At 24.2% G+C, this 21,822-nt stretch overlaps 1 protein-coding gene across 3 annotated transcripts in view; it reads left to right on the forward strand.

Moving 5' to 3' along the window:
* Nucleotides 1-21,822, forward strand: part of LOC117180034 (phosphofurin acidic cluster sorting protein 2) — a 163,285-nt gene that overhangs the window by 105,976 nt on the left and 35,487 nt on the right. The window contains exons 6-7 of one of the 3 annotated variants that reach the window (XM_033372330.1): nucleotides 11,365-11,466; nucleotides 19,018-19,289. In XM_033372330.1, the coding sequence (XP_033228221.1) occupies nucleotides 11,365-11,466; nucleotides 19,018-19,289 (374 nt within the window). Of the gene's footprint in view, nucleotides 1-11,361; nucleotides 11,467-19,017; nucleotides 19,290-21,822 lie in introns of all 3 variants that reach the window. The other 2 variants (XM_033372329.1, XM_033372331.1) reach the window with 2 other exon arrangements.

Genomic DNA, 21,822 nt, shown 5'->3' on the forward strand with positions numbered 1-21,822 from the left:
CAGTGAAGTTCCTACCAAAATGCAGTACCTAAACGTACTTTATTGTACTCTAATACATTTCCCAAAGTTACAGCTCGATATTTTATTTACAAAAAAAGTTCTTAGGTTCAAAAAAACATTCAGTGAACGGAAAAAGTGAGGTCGGTAATATAGGTATTTAGCTGTGTCACGTGCCCTTAAAACAACTAGAACAAAGTTACTACTAGCGCCGCCGCATGGCCCATGTACTGAAAACGGCCATGCGGCGGCGCTAGTAGTAACTTTGTTCTAATTGTTTTGACTGTTATGTCTTTTGTCATGCAGAGCCGTTAAAAAACTCTTTAAAATGTATCAAGAAAACAGTTTATTTATATAATTATTGTGAAAATGACACAGTTGATTTTTCTAATAGCGTTTTTCTTTTTTTTTTATTGAATTATTTTCATTGATTATCGCTCCGGTATGAAAGTACCGGAAGATCAAGAATAAAAGAGTTAGAAGCTTTTTAATAATTATAAAAGATCTGAGGAGAAATGGTTTCGGTTTTATTTTAGAAGAATAATTTTAAATTTTAAATATTTTAAAATGTGGGTTAAAAGTATATAGAAGACGTTGAGACCATTTTTTTTTATTTTTCAAGTTTTACAAATATTTTAGGTAAACTGAATTATGTCAGGATTTGAAAAAATTACTTGAAATTCATAGGAGTTTTTTACATTTTTAAAAAGGGTTTGAAAGATTTTCAAGCAAAATTTTGCAATTTTGTCATATTACATAATTTTGGAAACAAATTTGAGTAAGTTTGAGAGATATTCAAAGGTTTTGAAACGATTTAAAAATAAATAAAAATTGTAAAGTTTTTTTCTAAATTTTGTAAAGTTTGACGAACATGAAAGGTATTTTTTCAGGTTCCTAGGAAAAATTAAAATAACTTTTTATTAAAAAAAATTAATTTGAAGAAATTATTGAAAAAGATTTTAGAAAATTTCAAAAATGGTCAAAGAAGAAACTGACAGATGTTAGGGCAATTTTTAAAATCTTGCAGAATAAATAACAAATGCAGAAAAAATTTGAATAATTTTTAGAAATTAGAAGGCTTAGAAGGTCTGACGAAATTAAAAAAACAAGAAGAATTTTCCTTATATTCGTGTGGAAGTTTTAAATAATTTTTTATTTTGAACAATGAAGTATAAGAGAAAATTGAAAAAGTTTTTTAAACATAACAAACGATTTTCGAAAATTTCTAAAAATAATTTAGAAGATTTTAAAGCAAAATGTTTCAATACGGTAAGATTACAAAATAAAGACAAACAAAAATCTGGTAAATTCAAGAAATATTTAGTAGAACTGAAAATAATTTTAAATTTTTTCAAGAGAATAAACAAATTTTCTTAAAATTTCAGGGAAAATTTAGAAGAGAGTAAAGTCAATTTTTTAAATTTGGAAACATACAAATGTTAAAATATTTCAGCTTCTTTACAAAGTCTAATTGATTGAAAAATATCACATTTAAGAGTTCGTTATTTCATTGTAACAGAAAAAAATATTTAAGGATTTATAATATTCCTTGTTTGTCATATATAGATATAATAATTATATATACATATATATATAATATTGTATAGTAGCATTATATTGTAAAGCGGCAATATAAAAAAAATTACCTCTTCATCACTATATTTTAAATTGTTTGAATATCCGGGACTAATACAAAATAACGAACGAAAGAATAACTAAATCATAAATTAGCAACAACAAAAAATTGCCGTTTACTATTCTAGACTATACATATTTTATTGGTTCTCCCCTGATGATGGAAATGGTGAATTTCCGAAACGTTGGGATTTTTTCTTTTACTTTTTGAAACTTAAATAAAACTTGTGCGATTCCGATAGCGTTGCTGACAACTAAGTTGTTTTGTTTCATCTTCCTACATTCGTTTCTTTGACGTTAAAGATTTACTTATAATCGTTTTTATATCAAATTCAACTATTAGGTTGAAAATTCATATTTTCGGGTTGAAAATTAAATTATTTTGTAGAGATTTCATCATCTTTTCTTAAAAATTGAACTGTTTTGTTGAAAATTCAACTGCCTGATAGAAAATTCGTCTTTTTGGTTTGAAAATTCAACAATTTGTTGGAAATTTTTCTTTCCTCTTGATTGAAAAAATCTGTTTGGTTGAAAATTCGTGTTTTTTAAATTAATGTTTTAAACAAAAAATTTAACTTCTATTTTCGCATTGAAATTTTTTGTTATTATTTTTTCATCTTAAAATTTAAATATTCCATCTTAAAGAAAATTTTAATATACAATTTTTGAATGCAAATTGATACTTTTTAGTTGAAAATTCGTATTTTTTGGTAGGAATATTCAATAAGTTGGTTGAATGTTGAAGAATTTGTAAAAAATGCATATTATTAACTTAAGATTCATCTAGTTGTTTAAAAATTCAACTATTTTGTTAAAAATTCTTTTTCTTTTACAATTTTATAAACTGCAAATTTCACTATTCTATTTTTTGTTAAAAATTAATCGTTTTTAGATAAAAATTCAGCTCTTTTGTAGAATTTTCATCATCTTGTCTTAAAAATTGAATTGCTTTGTTAAAAATAAATATTTTTGGGTTGAAAATTCAATTGTCTGGGCGGAAATTCGTCTTATTGATTTAAAAATTCGAAAAATTTGTTGGCAATTGTTCTTTTCTCTTGATTGAGAAATCTTTTTGGTTGAAAATTCAATTAATTGATTGAAACTTCAAATATTTTTGTTAAAAATTCATTTGACTGATTAAAGATTTAACTATTTTGTTGAGAATTCTTGTTTTTTTTTTTAATTAATTTTTTAACCGAAAATTTAACTTCTATTTTTTGTTGAAATTTTTTATTATAATTTGTTTTATCTGAAAATTAATACATTATTTTGTGAAAAATCATTTTCTTTCAATAATTTTTTTAAATTGCAAATTTAACTTTTATTTTTGGTAGAAAATTATTCATTTTTAGTTGAAAATTGAACTATTATATTTTGTATTGAGAATTCATCTTTCTGGTTAAAACTTCAACTAGTTTGTTGAAAATTAATTTTATTAATTGACAATTGAACTATCTTGTTAAAAATATTTTTTTAAATTCAATTTTCATATACAATTTTTGAATGAAAATCGACAGTTTTTAGTTGAAAATTTGTATTTTTTGGTAGGAAAATTCAACAACTTGGTTGAAAGTTGAATTAATGTGTAAACAATTTATATTATCAACTTAAGATTCATCTCTTTGTTTGAAAATTCAAATAAATTGGTTTAAAATCCTTCTTTTTTATGAATGTTTTGATGGAAAAATCGTGTTTTTTAAATTAATTTTCAACAGAAAATTTAACTATTTTATTTTTTGTTAAATTTTTTATTATTTTTTTTATCTGAAAATTTAAATATTCTATTGTTGATAAAAAAAATCTATTGCAGAATTACAGAAAATTCGTCTTTTTTGTTTGAGTATTTAACAATTTCTTGGAAACTTTTTCTTTCCACTTAATTGGAAAATCTTTCTTGGGTGAAAATTTAATTATTTGGATGAAATTTTATTTAGTGAGTATTCATCTTTTTCATTAAAAATTCATCTTGTTTTTTAAAAATTTCTTTGATTTACGGTTTAACTTATTTTGTTGAAATATCATTTTGTTCATTTATTTTTTATTTAGAAATTTAATATTCTGTTTTTTTTTATTGAAAATTGATCGTTTTTAGTTGAAAAGTAATCTTTTATGGTTGAAAAAATAATCAACTTAGTTTAAGATTTATCTTTGGTTGAAATTTGTTGAACAGCAAATTCAGCTATGCTATTTTTGGTTGAAAATTGATCGTAAATTGAATGTTGAACTCCTGTTTTGTAGAAAATTATTATTTTCGAGTTGAAAATTCAACTATATTGTAGAAAATTAGTCTTTTGGGTTTGAATATTTAATAATTTGTTGGAAATTTGTTCTTTTCTCTTGATTGGAGAATCTTTTTGGGTGAAAATTCAACTATTTTGTTGAAATTTCATCTTTTTGGTTGAACCAAAGTGTCTGTTATTTAAACTTAAAATATTTTTTAGTTGAACTATGAACTGTTATATTTTTAGTTGAAAATTCATCTTTTTTTATTGAAAGTTCAACTCCTTTGTCAAAAGTTAAATTGTTTTTGTTAATAAATCATGATTTTAGTTAGAAATTAATTGCTTTGGTTGAAAATTCATTTTTTTGTTTGGTTGAATAATTAATGTTAGTTGAAAATTGTATTTTTTTTATGAAAACTCAACAATTTTGTTATAAATTAGCCTATTTCGGTCGAAAATATAACTGTTTTGTCATTTAAAATTCAACTATTTGGTTAAAATTTAACTATATTGTCGAAAATTCATCCCTTTTGATTAAAAATTCATTTTTTTAATAAATTTTTTTACTATTTTGTGGAAGTTTTCATTATTTTATTAAAATTGCAACTATTATGTTAAAAAGTCGTCGTTTTTGGTCAAAAATTCAACTGTTTTATTTAAAATTTGTCCTTATGAATAGTAAATGCGACTTTTTGAATTAAAAATTCAACAAAATTTAACTGTTTGATACCTATAAATTTATTTTATTTGAAAGAATTTATTCCTCTATTTTCGTGAAAAATTTCCCTGATTACCTTTGTTTTGATAATATTTTGGAGTGTGAAGTCTGTTATTTAATAGTTTGTTAATTTTATTAATTATGAGTTTAAGAATTTCTCTCTTAAATAGGTTGAAAGTTATCTAAATTCTGAATAAAACGTACCAAATTTCAATTAAAATCTGAAATTATAAACATTTTTCAATTTTCTTGACTTTATTTTTTTAAGCTATATTTCTAAGGAAACGCGGCAAATTATTAAAATAATTGCTCTTTTTTTCCACCTGAAGTTTTATTTTTATTATTTTCTTTTTATTAAAAAATAGCATTTTTCTGCTGCTTATGGAAACTACATATAATATCTCTTGAAAATGAACACAAATAAAATTAATGCGCTCTAATTTTTCTGTCAATAAATAAATAATTTCTTGAGAGAAAACCGAGAAATGGCCGGAAATTTAAAATCATCCGTCGGGTAGACACCCTGTTTTCCTATAATTCAATTCGTTTATATTATATAAAATGTGATTTTAAAACATTTAAGTGAAGTATTTTTTGTGGACTTCATAACTACTATAACTTTCTATTTTATGTTTTTATTTTAAGTGTTTTTTATATTTTTATATACAATTTATCTGATACTTTTCTATAAAGTATTAGATGTCCCGAAGTGGAGAGTAAAGGGAACTGAAATGCGTTAGATACAATAAAGTCCTGAAATTATGATAGGATTCGATTTAAGAAAAAACTGCTAATCGGAAAAGATGAACTTTTATTTTATATTTTATAGATAGATGGAATAAAAATAGGGTTGCTACAGTGGCAACATATTTGTAAAAGCGCAAAATTTTATCAAAATGATTTACCTAATATTGGATTATGTATATTATTTTTTTAGGATCTTTGAAAATCTGTTTTTTTAATAGGGTGGCTGCAGGTTAATTAAAACCTAGAAATCAGGAAAAAGTCAGAGAATTTCGGTGATCAAGAAAAGTGAGGGATCTTGAAAAAACATTCCAAGAAATTTCTAACAGATTTCGATTATTTTAAGGATTTGAAAGATTTTCTTTTTTTTTTTTTAATTCCAACACATGCTTACGAGCTTCAGCAGATTTTCAAGGCATTTAAAAGGTTATAAACGATTTGAAATACCTTATTTTACTTCTTATAAAATTTTAATAATTTGAAGTGATTCCAAAGGATTTGAAAGATTTTTGGGGCATTTAAAAAATATTTTTAAAGATTCCAAGTGATTGTATAAGATTTCTAAGGATTTTAATGATTTTAAAAGATTTTAAATTATTTCAAGAAGTATCATCAGATTTTATATAATTTATGGGATATTATAATATTTTAACGGATTTCGAAAAATGTATTCACAAGAAGTGAGGGATTTCGTAGGGTTTTAAAGAATTTCAAAAATTGTTAAAACCCATAGATTTTAGGATATCTTAAAAAATTCCAGGGAATTTTGAATTGATTTCAATAATTTGAAGGAATGGCAGGATATTTTTAAAAATTCAAACGAATTTTCAAGAGCTTTAAAAAGTTTCCAGGGATTGCGAAGGATTTAAAAGTTTTTAAGGTATTTTTAAAAATCCTAAGAAATTTTTCAAAAATTTTTTAAACTTACCAAATATCATCATATTTAAAGGATTTGAAATATTTTAGGTTTTTTTAAAGCTTCTAAGTAATTTTAAATTTCAATTATTTCAAGGCATTTTGAAAAGCTTTACAAAGTTTAAAGGGATTCCAAAAGATTTCAGAGGATTTGCAATTGATTTTAACAATTTTAAGGGATTTTATAGGGTTTGAAATATTTGAGTAAAGTTGGATCTTTATGAAAAAAAGTACTGGTTAATAAACTTGAAACTTTTTAAAGTTTCGAAACTGCTTTGAAATCGTTTAAAATACCCTGAAATATTTTAAGTCCTATGAAAAAATTCGATTAAATTACGACAATCAGTTAAAAATCCCTTGGAATATTTTTTAATATATCCTAAAATATATCAAATCCTTTATAATCTTTGGAAATCCTTTAAATCTCTTAACATTCTTTAGCATTTTTTAAAATACCACTAAGACTGAAAAATCTTCGGAACCGCTTCAAATTATTGAAATATATTTAAAATCCTTTAAATCCCTTGCAAATTTTTCAAACACCTTAAAATCATTAAAATGATTGAAAATCTTTTTGAATACTCTAAATTATTTCAAACCATTTGAAATCCCTTTAAATTTTTGAAATCAATAAAAAATTCTTTTGAAATCAATTCAGAATTCCTTGAAATATTTTAGAATCCCTTGAAACTTTTCAAAGTATAATATAATTTATAATTTAAAGTATCCTACAATACTTAAAATTCTTTCAAATATCCTGCAATATCTAAAATTCTTCAAAATATTAATAAATAACTGAAATAAATTGAAATTTACTTGGAATCTTTAAAAACACCATAAAATCGGTAAAATTCTATGAAATATTTTGAAAGTATTGAATTCTACTGAATTTATTTCAGTTATTTAATAGAACTTTAAAAGGATTTGAAGTATTTCAGGTTATTTCAAATTATTTCGAGGCATTTTAAAAAGCTTTAAAAAGTTTAAACGGTTTCCAAAATATTTTAAGGAATTTTGAATTGATTTCAAGGAATTTTTAGTTAATTTAAAAAATTTAAAGGTATTTCAAAGGGTTTGAAATATTTTAGAGTATTAAAAAAAATTCAGGTATTTTCAGGAGATTAGACGAATTTCAACATATTTCCGGGATTTTAAATAAATTTCAATAATTAAAAGTGATTCCAAAAGATTTTGCAAATTTTATTGTGTTTTTAAAGATGCTAAAGAAAGTTAAGGGTCTTAAAAGACTTCAAGGATTTTTTAACTGATTTTAGTCATTTAATAGAATTTTAAAGGATTTGAAATATTTTAGGGTATTTTAAATAATTTCAAAGCATTTTAAAAAGTTTCAAAGGTTTTCAAGAATTTTTAATTGAACTTATTGCAAACTCCAGTTTTACTGAAATCAATGGAAATTTTCAAATTTTTTCCAATTCATTTGAATTCGTTTTATTTCAAAAGAACGTTTAGTTTAGTCACGACGTTTTTAAACGAAATTTTTTTTTAATAATTACTTAAAATAATTACCTTATTAATTAGATAACAAAAACGCAATAAACTAAATGATTTTAGCTCGTTATAACTCTTATCGGAATGTCATAATTACGATTTTAATAAAGGTAAATATATTTATTTATTGCAAGGAAAAAATGACAAGGTAGCCGCTGGATCGGCAAAACTGGGAAAACACCGGGAAAACACCGGGAAATTTATAAGACAGGGAAAAACGGGGAAATGACAGTGAATTTATTTTTGACCGGGAATTTTACAACATTTGAAAATAAAAAATGTGTACAACTTTTATTTCAACCGTTCTTTAAATAATTAGTTAAATTGTGATCTTTTTCAATTATGATATCATTCAGTTTAGAATGCGTGATTCGAAAATCTTTCAATTAAAAAATTTTTTATTTTATATTTTTTTAAAAGACTTTTACATTAAAATTGAAAAAGTCTTATTAGTTAAACAAATGTAAAACCTCGATTGAAACATTTGAACTATTTTCAAATAACGTCCAAATAATATATTCATAACCAAAGGTTCTTATTTTTCAAATATTATTTTAGTCCAAAATATTCAATTTTAAACCATTTAATTTGAAATTTTTCAATTAAGAAAAAGAACAATTAATTAATATTTAGAAATATCTGACTGTTCATTTAAAATCAGGAATTAGAAATGAAATATTCAAACAAAACTTTCAACTTTACAATTTTAATTGTTCTATTTACACAAATTTAATTTGTAATTCAAATGAGTAATTCAAATAATTCAAAATATTCAAATAATGTAATTCAAATACAAAATAAGAATTGAACACCTGTTATTCTTAGAAAAAATCAGAAATTTGAAGAAATTTTTAGAGGTTTTAAACAAATTTAAAATTAATTAAAATTTTTAAATGATTTCAAATATTTTAAACGAAGTGTCTGCGTGTACTGATAAGATACGGCTATTTTTATTAAAATTTCGATACAAATAGTGCACGGCCTAATTTGAAATCAAATATAGATTTTGGCAGATTTCGAAAAAAAAACTCAAAGGTATTTAAGAATTTTGAAAGGATTTTAAGGAAATTTTTTGAATTTTGAAGGATTAAAAAAAAAACATTTCAATCTTCCAAGTTTTTAAAACAAAGTTTTGAATTTTGAAATTTCTGTTCAGTTTAAAAATATATATATAATCTTTCAATTTTTAAAGTTTCTAGCTTAAAATTTCTTAAAATTATATTATTTTAAAAAAATGTTAACGCATTGATTGATTTTTCAATTTAAAGCATTAAAAATGATAACTTGGATTTATATTTTTGGAACCGCATGTATTTAATTTTAATATGTTCAGTTGAAAAGTGTTGAAAGGCTTCCAGTTTAACCAGACGGTTAAACTTTAATTTTAAAAGTTTAAAATTCAAGAATTCCACTTTGAGTGATTTAATTTGCAGCTCAGTTTTGGTCACTTCAATAGGGTGGCCGCTGGACCGGGAAAGCCGGGAAATGACAGTGAATTTTTTTTTTGAACGGGAATTTAAAAAATTTGTAGAAGAAAAATCTTCCCACGTTTGATTTCAGCAGTTTTTAAATAATTATTGGAATTGTTATGTTCTTCAATTATGCTATTACATAGGTTACAATGCGCAATTCAAATTTTTTTTACTTCAAAAATTTTCTATTTAAAATTTGTATTTCTAAGCTTACATTTTTAATTTAAATAATTTTTAAATGCGTTCTTAAAGACTTGAACAATTAAAAAATAAAATCCTTTGTTAAAAAACATTTTTATTTAATAAATAAGTAATATTTTTAATTTATCTGTACTTTAAGGAATAAAAAGGTGACAAAAACGATTTGACAACACGATTTTAAACCAGTTCAAAATTTAAGAATTTTCAGATTTTATTGTTAAATCTTGAACTGTTTCAATTTAAAAGTCTTAGTCATTAAACAAATGTGAACGTGTGACTTAAAGTTTATAAACTAGTTTCAACTTAAAAATAACTCAATAATAATATATTCTTAATTAAAGGATTTTATTAAATTTTAAATATTGTTTCGGTCTAAAATATTCCATTTTTAACCCATTCAATTTGAAATTTTTAATTAAAAAAAAAAAGATTAATTATTGAATATTCAGCAATATTTGATTTTTTATTTAAGACAAGTAAATTGAAACCAGATATTTAAAAGTAAAGAATCTTTAACTGATTTTTTTGACATAGAAAAACTGGAATCGTTAAAATTTCGAAGAGACTTTAAACTTTCGACGTTACAGTTTTAATTGTTGTATTTGAAAAATGCTTAATTTATAAGTAAAATTTTTTAATTTTGATGTATAATTTCCGAAATAATTTTCAATTTAAAACAACTTCTAGATTTCTCAAAATTTTGAAATCAAATTTTTAAGCTTTCCAAGGATGTTTAAACTATATAAAAAGAAAATAATTGAATTTCTAATTTAAGAAGTGTTCAGTTAAATTTTTTACAATTTTTCAATATTTGATGTTTCTAGCTTAGGATTCCTTAAAATTATATAATTTTGAGAATTTTAAAGTTCATTGATTTTATTTTAATTCAGAGCTTTGAAAATGATAACGTGGATTTATATTTTTTTATATTGAAAAATGTTAGTACTTTCGATTTTATACGCGTTTGAATACAACATTTTTAAATTAAAAACTTTTAAATTTCAATTTTAAAAGTTCAAAATTTAACAGTTCCACTTTGAGTGCTCTCATTTGCAGCTCAGTTTCTATGACCTCAAGTGTAAATTTTTTTATCCAATTTTATTAATTTCATTGACCGTGAAAAATGTTTGCGGACCGGGAAAAAAGCGGGAATTTATTTCATCAATTAAAACGGCCACCCTGCTTCAAATAGAAAAAATTTTGGCATTAGAATATAATTTTTTTAATTACATTGACCGTGGGAAATTTTTGTGGACCGGGAAATGATCGGGAATTTTTTTTCTTTGATTAAAACGGCCACCCTGATCCGAGAACCGGACGTGTAAATGAAAATTAGAGTTTTCTTGAAAATTTTCCTAAGGGCGTGGGTAACAAGAGGCAGTTTTACGATAAGAATATTGAGTTAAAAATTTTTATGTTATTGTCTGACGTCGAGTACAAGTAATTAAGGAAAGAAAATACGATAACCGGGCATTTTTTGGCATCGAATATAAATAACTGGCGAAAGAAAATCCAGGAACCGAATTTTCAGAGAAAAGTTAACATTTTTTCCTTATAATAAATACCTATCAACTTCATTAAAATAGTAATTATCACATAATAAGAGTTTAAACTAGCTAAATCTATTTATTTAATTATTTTCTCGTTAGGCAAAACATTAAAAAATATGCTGTGCAGCTTTTAAAATAAAATTTTGCGGCCACTCTGACTTAAAAAAAATGATTCGGATAATCCTGGAAAGATCGAAGAAGTACTTTGTAATTGTGATTTTGTAGCAACCCTGAGAAGTGATTAAGGAGATGAGAATATATGAGTGACTAATGAAAATTTCCTTTTTCGGTATACATTCATAATATCAGAATTCCATTGCTTAACAAAGTTGAGATCATGTAACTAAATAAAAGTCGCCTCGGGTCGCTTTGCATTGTTGCATGGTACGATTCGGTAGTAGTAACCAGCGAGGAGACAAGAAACAACTCAGCCGCTGCCGTATGTCCACTACCTTCTGGTCAACCAACAAAAGAGAAATCCCGCGTCGGACATACGACCCCAGGTATGTGAGAACGTTTCAGACGAAATGAAAAATCCATTCTTCCATAAAAAAACAATGACAATAAACAAATAAACAATTAACCAACACGTTTTCGTTCAGAGAGAAATTAATTACTTTTCAATAATTAATTTCGAAATAATAATCCAGGTTCTAAAGGAGATTTTAATCACTTTAGGGAAACAAGTTCATTTTGGAACTGGAAATTGAATCTGCAGTCGTCAATCAAGAATTTAATTAATGTTTATTCTATCAATTTTTAATTATTCAATACCTGGGATTAGTGAATTTCTCGATATTAAAAATCGGAGGGGATTCATTGAAGATCATTTTATAGATTGGAGAAGAAACTCTAGCTGTTGAATTCGAGGAGGCTCGACTCACAAATCTCACAATCAGTAGTCAGATAAAATATTAGTGCCTTCGCAGAACACAAATAAGAATTCATCCAATAAATGTGATATCCGCTATTTAATTTTGCGGCAAACGATTGCATTTTTAGCATTTCAAGAAGGCGATTGTTATTTATTTTTCGTGGACAATCTCGAAAGAAACTTTCATGTACGAAAACTTGTAAAGCGTAGAAATAAATCAGCTTCGAATTTAATCCCTTGTAGTTATTTCTACTTGTACTATTCACACGAGCGGATCCAGAGACCCGAGATTTAAGACACCAAATTTTAAGTTTGAAATTTTTGTATCAGATTCATAAAGTATACTTAAGGCCTCTTAATTTCCCGGAAAAATTTGATCCCATTAATTATCAGATCTTATTTTTAGTTTATTTTCTGAAATTTTAAACCAGGTATATCCCTATCTAATTTAATTTTTGCAGACTCAATTTTTTTCGTTAATTTATTTACAGGTTATCAAAAAAATAATAATAAAGCAGTTCAATTTTCAAACAAGAATCTTTAACAAAGAAAGATTTTTCAGTCAATAAAGAAAAAAAGTTTCGCTAAAAATGTAGAATTTTCCAGCAAAGAAAGATTTTTTTTAAGTTAAATTTTAAGCTAAAAAATTAGTTGTTTTTTTTTTAAATAAATAAATTTTCAACCAAATAAATACATTTTTAAACTTAAATTTGAATTTTTAACGAAGAAGACAATTTTTTACCAAAAGCAAGGATGTAAAACAAATTACAGGATTTTTTAACCAAATAGTTGAATTTCTAAACTAAAAAAATCCGATTTTAACCAAAAATGGAATAGTTACATTTTCCCCTGAAAAAAATTAATTTTAAATAAAAAAGAACAATTTTCTGCAATACAGTTAAATTTTCGATCGCGTAGTTGAATTTTCTACATTTCCAATAGAAAAAGACGAATTTTCTATACAAGTCAGTTTAATTTTCAAACTATAAATATGAAGTTTCAACAAAAAAATTCATTTTCAATCAAATAGTTATATTATTTTTAAGTTAAAAAAAAATAGTTTCTAGCACAAAAAATAAATTTTCAATAAAATAATACATTTTTAACAAAAAATTGGAATTTTAAACTAAGAAGATTATTTTTCTATCGAAAAAGACGAATTTTCAACAAATTACAGGACTTTCGAAAAATAGTTAAATTTCAACAAAAAAGTTCATTTTCAACGAAATAGTTAAATTATCAGTTAAAAAAATTGCCTTTTAACCTCAAAAACGGAAGCTTCAACAAAATAGTTCAATTTAAAAAAAAAAAACAAATTAATTTTGAAGAAAGTTGAACTTTCAGCGAAGCAATTGAATGGTAAACCTAAAAAGATTAATTTTAAATAAAAAAAATATAATAGTTGATATATAAATAAATATATTTTGATGTTAAATAAAACATAATGTAATTTAAAGAACAAAAAATGAATTTTAAGCAAAATATTGTAGTTGAATCCTCAACAAAAACAGATTAATTTTTAATCAAAAAATTTCGTTTTTTAAACAAAAAATTGGATTTTCTCAAAAAAACGACGAATAATTTTAAAAAATGGATACATTTCTATCAAAATAGTTTAATTTTCAACCAGTAGTACTAATTTTGTACAAAAAAAGACGAATGTTGAACTAAATTTTCATTGAAAATAAATTTTAAATTAGAAAGCAAGATGAATTTTCTACCAAATTGTTGAATTTTCTACAAAACAGATAAATTTTCAAGCCAAAAATATATGTTTTTGAACAAAAAAAGTTAATTTTCAAAGAAATTCAAACAAAATAATTTTCAAAGTTTTCACTAAAATTATGAATCTTTAAACAAAAAAAATGATTTTTTAAGAAAGAAGTTCTACTTTCAATGAAGGTATTGAATAGTAAACCTAAAAAGATGAATTTTCAATAAAAAAATATATAATCGTTGATATTTCAACAAAAAATATTTTAATTTTAAATAAAATACAATTTAATTTAACCAAAGAAGACGAATTTTCAACAAAATACATACACTTTAAACCAAATATTTGAAGTTTCTACCCAGGAATATTAATTTTCTACCAAAACAGATGAATTTTCAATAAGATAGTTATATTTTTAGTTTAAAAAGGTTAATTTGTAAACCAAAAATGAAATAAATAAATTTTCATTGAAAAACAATAATTTTTAATTTATAAAAGCGAATTTTTTACATAAAAGTTGAATTTTCTTCCAAATAATTTAATTTTCTATCAAATTGTTTAATTTTCAAAAAAAAAGAACAAATTTTCCACAAAAAGTTGAATTTTCGACCAAATAATTGAATTTTCAACTAAATTAATGAATCTTCACGGACAGCAAAATGAATTTTTAATAAAGTAGTTCAACTTTCAACCAAGGAGTTGGATTTTTTTACCTAAAAAGATGAATTTTAAACAAAAATTGTAAAACAGCATAGAAAAAATGCCCTTTCACAAAAATTCGTTAAAGAAAATTAATAATCGCCTCCTCCGAAAACATTTCTGGATCCGCCCGTGACTATTCGTCCGATTTGTGTCTAGAGTTCTTAGTTTTCCTTTTTTTTGGCATTTGTTTTCTGATATTTAGTTTGAGTACTTATCTTAATTTTCTCTTGACGTTTTTGAAATTTCTTTTATTGAAAAATCTCGCGTTTCAGTGTGTGTGTGACTTTTATGTCGCTCTGTGGTTTCTATTGCTTTCATGTTGTCCGCCGCAGACTCTATCTATCTACTTATACGTACGTATTCTCTTCGTTTTCTGTACTGTCCGTCTATATTTTTTGTCGCTGATGCTTTGATAGAAATTAATCAGGTCATCCAAACAATTGCTGTCGCTGAATTCAGTAAATCACACTTTTTCCACCTCTAATTCCATTTTTTTCTTGCCTCGACATTAGGGTGGTCCGAAAATGCATTGGAATTTTTTTCCGTATTTTTATGCATATTTCCCGGAAAATTTATTCAAGTCCACACAAAAATAGATCCATTTGAAAAAATTATATTTACAACTGACGAAAGCCCCATGCAGTTTAACATCAATTTATTTATAATTTTGATTATTATTTATAGTTTTGAGAAATTGTGAAATTTTTGGAAATTTATGAACATTTTAAATATTTTTATTATTTTTTGCTAAAATCTTGAAAATCTTGAAATTTTTTGGAAACTGACAACTTTTGGAAGATTCATCAAAATTTTGGTAATTTCTGAGAGTTTTTTGAAGATTATCAAAATTTTAGGATATTGACATTTTTTGGAAATTTATCGAAATTTCGAAAGTTTTTGTAACGTTCTAAAAATTGTTGGAAATGGTGACATTTTTGCCAAAATTTTGAAAAAAAATTTAGAAGCTTAAAAAGTTATCAAAGCTTTTGTTAATTTCTGAAAATTGTGAAATGTTTGCCAAAAATTTGGAAATTCATCAAATTTTTTGGAAAAGCTTAAAAAGTTATAAAAATTGTTCGTTTAAGTTTGGAAATTGATCAAAACTTTGAATTTTTCAGAAATTTATCAAAATTCTTGGTACTTTTAACTAAAATTTTAGGACGTTTTTGAAGCTTTTGGAAATTTATAAATTTTTGAAAACAAAATTGAAATTTTTTCGAATATGTGTAATTTTTCTAAATTTTGAAAGTTCTTCAAAATGTATCATTTTTCTTTCCCTTTTAGCCTTTTTAGTTATGAAGAAATAATAAATAAACAGTATATAGAAAATCATATTTTAAACAATCTCTTTCATTTTTTGTGAATATATTTGTCTGTTTTTCATATTTTTTTGAGGTTTACTCATTATTTGTTCATAATTAAAAGGTCAAAGCAAAACTATAGATTTAAGAAAAAAACAGCTGTCTTGCAAGAAAAAAGATTGGACAAAAAGTCTGAGTTCGGAAAAAACTGCAACTTTTCAGCACTTGTCTAAGAGAAGATAGTTTTAAATAGTAATAAATTGTTTTAACTATGTTTTGAACTTGCATTATTGCTTACCTTACTTAGTAAAAAGTGGCTAAAATGTTACAAATTTCAGAAGAAACCGCAACTATGTAGGATTAATAAAGAAAGAAATAGTTATAAACAACAGTAATTTGTTTAAATAATTATTTTTGCTAAATTAAATTAATTATTTGCTAAATCCAAGTGAAAAATAGACCAATAGTTAAAAATTTCAGAATAAAACGGAACTTTCAATTATTATTTACATTAAATATTGTACTTTAATTGAAAATCAGACAAAAAGTGGAAAATTTTTGTAAAAAATGCCACTTTCTAACTATATTCTAAGAAAAAACTGCTAAAACCAATAATAATTTTTTTTAAACAGTCAAGGTTTGAATCTATTTATAAGTATAATGTAGTATTTGATCTATTAGAAAAAATTTGCATTAAAAAACCGCAAAGAAATCATAATTAGCGCCAAAAACTCGTAGAACCCATTTTTTCACTCATGGAGTTTTTTAGGGCCCTATAAAATAGACTTATGGGGGTGATATTTAAAAAGTAATATTTTATTCGTATTCTATGCCTAATGTTGAAGAGAAATGTTGAGTGGCGTACACCACCTCTAAATTTTTTTTTGTTAAAAAAGGATTTATTTTTGTGTGGATTTGAATAAATTTCCAGGCGATATGAATGACAATTCGAAAAAAAATTTGGACCATCCTACTCAACATCCACTTTATGCAGATCAATTTTCTAAATAATTCTGTGCATTTGATTTCAGATACAGTCTTCTATTTTGTTTATCTTCAATTTTTAAATATTAAAAAAAATCGTAAATTTTTGAGAGCTTCGCTTATTCGCACGATTTTTTGACAATATTACAGTTCCGCCTTTACGATATTTGTAAACTTTGATTCAAATTTTGTTACCAATATCTATTTTGTGCCTTGCATGCGAGAAGAATTAAAAATTACTTTTGCATTCAAGTATAAAAATCCATAAACCAAAAGATTATCCTTTTTATCTTGAAACTATTTTTTAAACTTTTAATGCTATACATACAAAGTATTATTTTCGGGGATCACAGCCCCTCTCCTTTTTCCTCTTTTTCCCCTTAAATTAAAAAAAAGAGCACGTAAAATATATATTTTTGATAAAATTTGCCTCTTCAACCTTAAACAAAAAAAATTCATTTTTAACAAAGTAGTTCATTTTTCAATTTAAAAATATTTTAATTTAACATTTTAAAAAAACTGTTTAATTTAATGCAATCTGCAGTGGACAATCATTAATTGAAAATGCTAATATATGTAAAATAATTAATTTAATTAGTAATTAAGAAATTATGCGTGTTTATAAATCAAAATAACATGAAATTTTTTCTTTTATTTGTTCTCTTAATTAATGATTATCTAAGTAGATTACATTATCCACAGTAGAAAGGTTTTTGTTTTTAATTTTTAAAAAATTTTAATTTTCCATAAAAAACTTTTGAATTTATCAAAAAATAAGGATTTTCGGAAAAATAGTTTGCTGTTTTAGCAAAAAAAAGTAATTAAAAAAAAGGTACATCTTCAACAAAAAAGAGTAATTTAAAGTATCTTAATTTTAAATAAAAAACAGTTGAACTCATCCAAAAATACGGATTTTCAAACAAAAAAATGAATTTTTACAAAAATAGATACATTTTCCACGAAAGAGACAATTTTTCAACTAAAATAATGAATCTTCAACCGAAAAAATTAATTTTTAACCCAAAAAACTGAAATTAGGAATCTTTATCCATGAAAAAATTAATGTATAATATCAGAAACACATTACTTTATCCAAAGAGGCTTTACAGTTAAGAAAATAAACAAATTTAAACCAAATTGTTGAATTTTCAACGCAAAAGTGAATAATCTTAAATGAAAAAAATTAATTTTTAACATAAGTTCAACTTTTAGCCAAGTAGTTAAACTTTCAGACAAAAAAGATGAATTCCCAATAAGAATCGAAGTACTTAATATTTTGCACAAAAAAAAATTTTAATGTAAATCAAAAACCGTTAAATTCATCTAAAAATACGAAATTTTAACAACATAGTTAATTTTTTAAGCAAACAAGATTTTACAATCAAAAAGAAAAAAATAACGAAAACGCAGTTGAATTTCTAAACAAAAAAGATAAATTCTAAAAAAAACAATATTTGATATTTCAAACAAAAAAGATTTCAATTTTTAATCGAAAACATTTTAATTCATCGAAAAAAGTAAAATTTTACAACATTTTTTATTTTTAACCAAAAAAAGATTATGCAGTGAGGAAAGTAAAAAAAATGTCAACCAAAAAAGCTGACTGATTAACAAAAAATGTAATAGTGAATATTTTAACCTAACAAGAAGTAATTAAATCAAATAGTTGATTTTTAAACCAAAAAATATTTCAAGTCAAGAAAGAACAATTTGAACCAAATTGTTAAATTTTCAAACCAAAAAGATTGATTTTATACAGAACAGTTTAATTTTCACCTCGAAATAAAACTTTTTCGACAATAGAGTTTATTTTCAAATGAATCGTCGATTTTTCTACAATAAGAGTTGATTTTCAATGAAATAATTAAATTTTCAAACAAATTATAAACTTATTAACCAAAAACGATGATACTTTGAACAACCCAGAGTTCTGAATTTAAAAAAATACACTAGAAAAAAAATGAAAAAGATTACGCAATCAAAATCTATCTACTGATAAAAATACGTTTAAAAAATTCAAACATAAGCATTTTTTATCTTCATTAATTTTTTAGAAAGTGCTAAAGTGTCACAGATTTTTCAAAGCTAGCTATAACAAAAATTTAAACACAAAAAACTTGCTTAAGAAAAGACGCGGTAATATGATATAAAAAGTTTTGAATAATAAATAAAACCCCATTTTTAAAACTGAATTACTGAACCGCTGTGATGCCGGTATTAAAAAAAATGTTGCAAAATTCAGCTGGCTTATATAACGGTTAATCTTTCATTAATAATACTTAATCTTACGTAAAAAAATATTTTATCTTTTACATAAATATTTAATTATTTTTCCTCTAAGTGTTAGAAAGAAAATGTGAATTTTGCACTTTTAAGTTGTTTTTTGGCCGGAAGAGACACATTGCGTTCTTTGGTATTTTAATGAGTTAGAGGTGAATAATTGAGGTATCTTTTGTAAATTAATGTAGTCCCATTACAGAACGAGGAGTGGACAGACAGAGCGATGACAGTTCCCGAAAAGCAGACAGCGATTCGCATCCGGAAAATTGTACCGATCATGAGGCCAACGATCTGCCAAATACGTATGCAGGATCGCCACCAAAGTCTGAACACCATCACAATAAGAACGAAAATTCCGAGAGGAAAGCAAGGCTCTTCACCAGGGACAAAAGCGTCAGTAATCCTCCCAAGAGCAAAAAACACAGTCTTTCTGTCGACCTGAAACCTTCAATGGATTTAAACAACTCCGAGGTAAATTATTTGAGTATTTTATACAATTAAATTATTATTTTATTATTAACATTATCAAGCATGACCCATATTTATTTTCAAAATTCCATGATTTTTCCTTGACTAATTTTTTATTTTCCTTGATCATTAATACTCAAATACCAGCATTTTATTCTTGTAACATTTTTAACATATAATCTTTTATAAACGGAATAAAAAAGTATTTCAGATAATAATTAAAAATGTTAATATTTTCTCATTTATTTTAAACAAAAAATGTCTTTTCTACTTTAAAACTGGCTTTTGAACAAAATAGTTGGATTTTCAACAAAGTAATTAAATTTTTAAGATAATAATTGAATTTTCAACCCAACAAGATAAATTCCCAACAAAAAGTGGCATAGTTTATATTTCAAGAAAAAAAGATTAAATTTATTTTTAAAAAAAGAATTTTAAAACTAAAAAAAACGAATCTTCAACAAATAAAGATTTTTCACTTACTCAAGAAAAGTTTATCTAAATGGTTGAATCTTCAAACCAAAAGACGAATTTACCGTCAAAAATTGAATTTTCGAATCACAATACGACTTTTCAGCAACAAATTAATGTTTACGAAACTGATGCATTTTTACCTAACAAACCTGAAAATTCAAACCAAGAAAATGTTTTTTTTTTAACTAAAAAAAAGAATTTTCAAATAAAAAAGATCAACCTCAAAAAACAGAAAAAGTTAAATTTTTAATTAAAAACTTAAGTTTAAACAACAACAATAAATTCTTTGACTAAACAGTTAAATTTTCAACCAAAAACATAATCCTTTAATCAAAAAAATAAATTTTCAATAATGTGTGCTAGCTTCTACCCATATAGTTGAATTATTAATTGAAAAAGATTATTTTTTAACATAATAGTTATACTTTAAAGCAAAGAAATAAATTTTTAACTAAAAATATAAATTTTCAAGAGAAAAAAAGATTCATTAACAAAGAGATTCAACCCAATCTTTCAAAACAAAAAGTTACATTTTTATTTTTCAAAAAACATTATATGTCTACAAAAACAGATGAACTTTTAATTCAAAAAGATAAATTTTTTACAAAAAAATAGTTGCATTTTTTTAATAACAAACATTTCACTTGATTGTTCACGATAAAAATATGAATTTTTAAACAAGAAATAAGTTTCTGCGAAAAAAATTGAATATTCGATCCAAAAAGACAATTTTTTACCAAAAGGATGACATTTTATCAAAATTGTTGAATTGTCTACCAAATATTTGAACTTTTATTTTTAAAAATGATAAAGAAATGTTTTTTTAAATAGTTGAATTTTCATCCAAAACAGATTGCAGTTGACTTTTTAAGACCAAAATATGAATTTTTTAACAAAAAATAAGTTTCTACGAAACACAATTTAATTCTTAATCCAAAAAGACAAATTTTTTTATAACAAAAAAGGATGAATTTTCAACAACATTTTGTAATTCTCTACCAAATAGTTGCAACTTTTTCAAAAAACTAGAAATTTTGTTCAGAAGATATTTCAGTTCATTTTTCAACACCAAAATATAAATTTTTAACAAAAAGTAAAATTTCTACGAAATAGTTAAATTTTCGACAAAACAGTAGAATTTTCAACCAAACAGTGTGACTCAGTTCTCTTTATAGCAATTTTTTAGATGAAAGTAAATCTGTTTTGGATGAAAGTTTAACTATTTGTTAAAAATTAGTTTTTTTTTGTCACATGCAACTGCTTTCTTTCCAAATTTTTTTTGTTTTTGTTTTTGAAATCTGAACTATTACATTTTTCGTTCAGAATTCATTTTTATTGGTTGAAAATTTTATTAACTGTTTGAAAATTGACTTTTTTGTTAAAAATTTAACAGTTTCGTAGCAAATTACTTTTTATGGCTTAAAAGTTCAACTATTTATTTAATAATAAACTTTTCTGTTGAAAATGTCTATTTTCGGGTGAAAATTTTCGGATGTAGAAAATTAGCCCTTAAACGGCCAAAACGCCACTACCGGTACACTGCTTTTTAACGGCCAATAACTAAGACTATTCGACACTAGAAAAAATTGAGACACATATATTTTTATTGCTTAAGATCTCCTCTTTCCGATGGTGCCAATGAAAATCCTCAAAAAATGTATTTATTATCCCAAAATGCAGTTTAAACAAAAAAAAAACGTGATTTTTCGTGCCTATTTTTTTTTGTGAACCATTTTCCAAAGCTTTTCGAGTCTGTAATTAACCTGGAATCTCACTAACCGGTGGAATAAATGTCTAAACTTTGAGAATCCATGGTTCAAAGATCGATTTTTCGTTTTATTATTTTCAAAATGGCGTCTTAATGGCAAAATTTTTGTGAAAACATTTATGAATTTTCTTACAATAAGCGATGCGCTTTTCGGAAAAATCATCAAGAATAAAAAGTTTTTGTAATCAGCCGAGGAATACGCCTGAATTTTTTCGAAGCGTTTTGAGCAAAATTTTGGATTTTGCATATGAACAATTTTTGCAAAATTCAAAATTTTGCTGAAAACGCTCCGGA

The sequence above is a fragment of the Belonocnema kinseyi genome, chromosome 9 (assembly GCF_010883055.1).
Source record: "Belonocnema kinseyi isolate 2016_QV_RU_SX_M_011 chromosome 9, B_treatae_v1, whole genome shotgun sequence".
NCBI lineage: Eukaryota > Metazoa > Arthropoda > Insecta > Hymenoptera > Cynipidae > Belonocnema > Belonocnema kinseyi.